The 4,979-nt window shown below is 40.8% G+C and overlaps 1 protein-coding gene across 1 annotated transcript; it reads left to right on the top strand.

The window, feature by feature from the left end:
* Positions 1-213: 213 nt before the first annotated feature.
* Positions 214-2,690, top strand: LOC129680769 (fibronectin type-III domain-containing protein 3A-like; the record flags this gene model as incomplete). Its single annotated transcript, XM_055612500.1, is given in 1 exon segment — positions 214-2,690. A coding segment is annotated over 1 exon segment (320 nt), but the record flags the coding sequence as incomplete, so codon positions are not given.
* Positions 2,691-4,979: the final 2,289 nt, after the last annotated feature.

The following is a 4,979-nucleotide window of genomic DNA, read 5'->3' on the forward strand; positions in this document are numbered from 1 at the left end:
TGAGAGACTTCTCAAAACAGTATTAATAAATAATGTAGCGAGTGCTTAAAGAAAGTAAGAAAGCCATGGGTGCCCTCTGACCTGCATGTGCAAGTGTGCAAGATGAAACCTGTGATACTCAGAAGTGTTCACATCTAAAGTGATTCCAAACCGTAGCTGTGCAAATATTTTCTGTCCAGACTTTGTACTCCGTTCTTTCTCCAACCTTTCCTTAACAGATTTACAAGGGCCCTGATACTTCATTCCGGTATGCCAGCCTTCAGCTCAACTGTGAGTATCGATTTCGCGTGTGTGCCATTCGCCAATGCCAGGACCCTGTGGGGCACCAGGACCTGGTAGGTCCCTACAGCACCACAGTGTTCTTCATCTCCCAGAGGACAGAGCCCCCGGCCAGCACCAACAGAGACACTGTGGATGGCGCGCGGACCCAGCGCACTCTTAGTGACCAGCAGTGTGCCGCCGTCATCATGGTGTTGTTTGCTTTTTTTTCCATTCTGATTGCCTTTATCATTCAGTACTTTGTAATCAAGTGAAAATATAACTTTATTTTTAACACTGTATTACATTTTATTTTGTCATGTACTAAAATTATTTCTGTATTTCTTTTACAAAATGGTGGCATTTAGCACTGGCATTGAGACTATATATTAAAACATGGTTTTGGCCTTTTCAGTGCTTATGTTGTTAGGCAAAAGCTGACACTTCGTGAGAGTTCAGCCACAGAAACATCAGTCTGGGGAGGACTGGTTCTTTTATTCTTGGGTTGGGGCTTCCCCACTTTTTTCTTTTTTTTTTTCTCTCCTCCCACCCCCACCCCACATTGGATATGCCTTCTAGTAGAACAAACTTCCTAAAAGGCAGCATTTATGATTGTTTTGACCAGTCAGCATGAGTAAAAATAGCCACATCTATTTGTTTTGAAGATGATTGATTACCATGTGAAATTTTCAGAATGATTAGAATTTACACTAACGTGCTCTACGAAACTTGTTCAAGTCTGATGCTGTGAAAGCAATCTAGTGCTATATTTCTACCTCCTCATTTGTCTTAATTGTTTGGTAAGTAGAATTTTGATGAAAACTGGAGGGCTTAGGAAACAGAAACTGGATGAAGGAATCTGAGGGAGAAAAAGAAGCTCCTGTTTGGTCATTGTGGAGTTCTTCCGTACACATACACATGAATTCACAAGTAAGTCTAAGAAAGCACAGACCCAGAAATGTCAATCTTTACTTGAACAGTACCTCTTTTTGGGATTTGAGAACAGAGGACATTTAAATAATAACTAAATTTGAAGCCCTTAGCTTCTGTTTTCTGGGCCTTTAAACTGTGTGTTCGCGTGTGTGCATGTGTGTGTGTGTGTGTGTGTGTGTGAGTGCATACATGTACATAGGAGCTGTGTGCAAGACTGTCAGGTAAGGAGACGTGTCTGCGCTCACCACCTGGTCTAGGCTAGCTTTGAAGGACTCCCAGTGGCTTTGCAGCATCTCCTATAACTACTGCCGTTGCCATCAGAATTTCTAATCAAACTCAACCTTTTTGTTTGGGGTACCAAATCTGAAGACAAAATTAATTTGCACCAGTAAACTTCAAGCTGCTTTCTTTCTTTGAGAAACTAATGTTTAATGTATAATGTCTGTTTGGATACTGTTCCAAATTGTCGATTGCATGTGGGTACCGCTGCATTAGAGCACTTTGCAAATTGCACAGTTCATTAATGTTTTGTGAGCTTGCATTTGTGAGTTGTTGGATGGTCAGATTGAATTTTGTCATATCACATTGTACATCTCACCTCGATATCAATGACTGCCAGTAATAATACAGTCTGCAATGAATTTATATGAAAATTTTGTTTTATCACATCTGTTATCTGTAGACATCTGTAACTAGCTTCTTTAATTTATTATTTTGAGTTTTAGAGTATTGGGTCACTAATTTTTAGTTGCTGAGGTCTGCATTTTAGTGATTACTAAGCACTCTGTCTGTCAAAAAGTAATGTATGTTTTGTGCTTTGATGAACTTTGAAGAGTTTCCCTTATAATAGAATGGGCATGTATTGTAATTGTTTTATGTCAAATGATCTGCGCTATAGAAAAAAACATTAACCTTTACTCGAAAAAGAAACAGATAAACTTGGCCTCTCCAAGTGTAAGAAAACCCTGTCACTATAATATACTGTATGTTTACATTTTATTTAATCTCTTACCAATAGGGTGATAACTTGTCCCCCAAACAACAGCGATTACGATTGTTTTCTAGAAACTTCTTAAAGTGCCACATTTGGCAGTACAAATGAGTCTGAGTGTAAGAGCCCAGAGATTTCTATATAGTTGAATGTCTAAAATGGTAAAATGTGCCACATAGTGGCTTATGTTTTTCATAGTAATTCAAATGAACTCCTATTTTTGATAGTAAATGTCATTTAATAGTGTACTTGCCATTTGAACCTCACTGCAATGTTAGTGCAGAGGAGAAAACAATTTTTAATGTAATCTTGATTTTACCTCATATATTGTACATTCCAAAAACTCAACTTTTTAAAGATGATAGATACACTACCAAACATATCACCTTAAAATTGTATACAGTTGAGCTTCATACAAGTGAAAAAATATAATCTCATAATATATAAAGTATGTAGCAAAGTATCTGTAAAATCCATGAAAAATAAAAGTTGTATCATTCTTTTTTGAGATTTGCTTTTTTATTTATAAACAGTTCATCACTTGATACCTCTATAAGAAAATGAAATATTTCCTCTGCCAAGGGGCTTACAACAGATGTACTAGCAGTATTTGAACTTCAGCCTGAGGGAACACATACTCATTAGGCAAATCAATCTAGTAGACTCCAAAATTAAATTAGAAGCTTTTACCCCAGCACTTGGGAAGCAGAGGCAGGTGTGCTCTCTGAGTTCTAGGGCTTGGTTTCTAATTCACAGAGCTTGTCACCGATTTGAAGCAGATTGTCTTTATGCAGAGAGACCTCACGTGGTCCAAGGAGACAAACACATAAAACTAGTTTAAAACCAGAAGTGGCCCTCTCTACCTCAAAACAGGTGATGCTGTCATGTTCCAGTTCTTTTGTCTAAGTTGGCATTTTCTCCCTGTGTTGTTTTGGTTTCTGTTTTGAGACAGGGTATCTATTGTTGGCCTTGACCTCCTATCCTGCCTCTGTCTCCTAAGTCCTGGAATTGGTATGTGCACCAACATGCCCAACTTTTCCCTGGTAAATCTTTGAAACAACTCCGAAAAATGTTTTTGACCCCCACCCTCCAGAAAAAGAAATGTGTGTGTGTTTTTTATCTGGATGAGCTTACCATTGTCCTCGCCACACTGAGCCTGTTCATCACGCCAGGGAAGCTCTGATGGACTGAAAGTTGCAAAAGCATCCACTGCAGAGCGACAGGAACCTGCACAGTCAGTGGGTCTCACCTGGATATGTCCCAACATGTCTCTGCTATGCAGAGAAACCTGTGGACACCTGAGCCCAGATCCCTGCGATGGTCAGATCCCGGAGGTTTGTGAGGGGAGAAGCTAGCTGTGTCTTCCCCTTCCAAGGCCAGCTCTGCTGCCTCTGCCTTTCACTTAAGATGTCTTTTCTGGGGCTGGTAAGATGGCACTCGTAGGCAAGCCTCAGGATCTGAGTTCATTCCCTGAAAGCCTCAACAGTTGAAGGACTCCTCAGCAAATTGTGACATAAACACAGACACCATTTCCTTGGCATCTGGAGCCTAGAGAATAAGGAAGAGGCTGGGTGAGAAGCTGTAAACCCCTGAGGGCGGGAGAGCTGTGAGCTCCCACAGTGGACACACGCATCTACAGGTGACTGCAGACTCCAGTCCTGCTTAGCCCTCTCAATGGATAATGTTAAGAGTGTGCCCAGCAGGAGGCCACAGATCTCAGTGGCAGTATCAGTGGACTGGGCAGCCCCAGGCTTTCTGGCTGCCCTGACCCTGGAACTCCTTACTTTTTGATCTTGTCTTCAATATGCAGATGCCAGGAGGCTAGTACCATAAGCCACTGTTTCTCAACCTGTGGGTTGAAACCCCTTCACAGGGGTTGCATATCAGATACCCTGCATATCGTATACTTACATTATGACTCGTAACAGAAGCAAAATTACAGTGAAGTAGCAATGAAATAATTGTATGGTTGGGGGTTACCACAACATGAGGAATTGTATTGGGGGGGGGGTCTCAACATTAGGAAAGTTGAGGATCACTGCCCTCAGCTGCCCTCAGTTTTTAAGATTGAGTTAAAATATGCAAGGGCTCAAACAGTATATCTCAAGCTCTTTAGTCTGGTGCCCAGCCTGCCAATGGCTAACCTAGGAGGCCTCTTGACAGAGACCGGAAGTCTATTATAGACTCTGCCCTCTTGCTTTTAGAAACACAAGGTCTTAAAGGCTGGGAAAAACCTACATACATTCTTGTAGTCCCCCCCCCCAAAAAAAAAAAATGCCAAGTAGAGAGATGCTCAGGTATGAGAGATGTCTGCAGCCCTTATCCACTCAAAAAGTCCTCCCATCAGATAACATGCTGGCAAGATGGTCTGGAACTACCAAGCAGAGTTGGTTGGTTCTTAGACCACAGAATTCCAGGCCATCATAATAAAGGTTTAACTTCACCCTCAGGACTGAGCCATGTTTGAATTCCATCATAGTCGTGTTGCAAAAAAAAAAAAAAAAGTCACTGTGATTCATCTCTCCCTATGAGTAATCCACCGGACTAGTGATAGATCATTATCAAAGAAATCTTACAAGTATTTACTAAATTCTCATTTTATGAGATGTACCCGTCCAGACAACAGAGAAGAAGTTGAGGACACAATAGATTAAAGTCCTGCCTTCTGGTACAGGTGATGCTGATATCTATTTATTAAATAAATAGCTAAATGAGTGATGTGTTTGTAATAAAGTAGAAAGAGAACATAAGATGGAGAAAGGGAATACCTGAATGGAAGGCACAGTATAGAATAGAA

The sequence above is a fragment of the Psammomys obesus genome, unplaced genomic scaffold (assembly GCF_907164565.1).
Source record: "Psammomys obesus unplaced genomic scaffold, mPsaObe1.curated_primary_1811, whole genome shotgun sequence".
Lineage (NCBI taxonomy): Eukaryota > Metazoa > Chordata > Mammalia > Rodentia > Muridae > Psammomys > Psammomys obesus.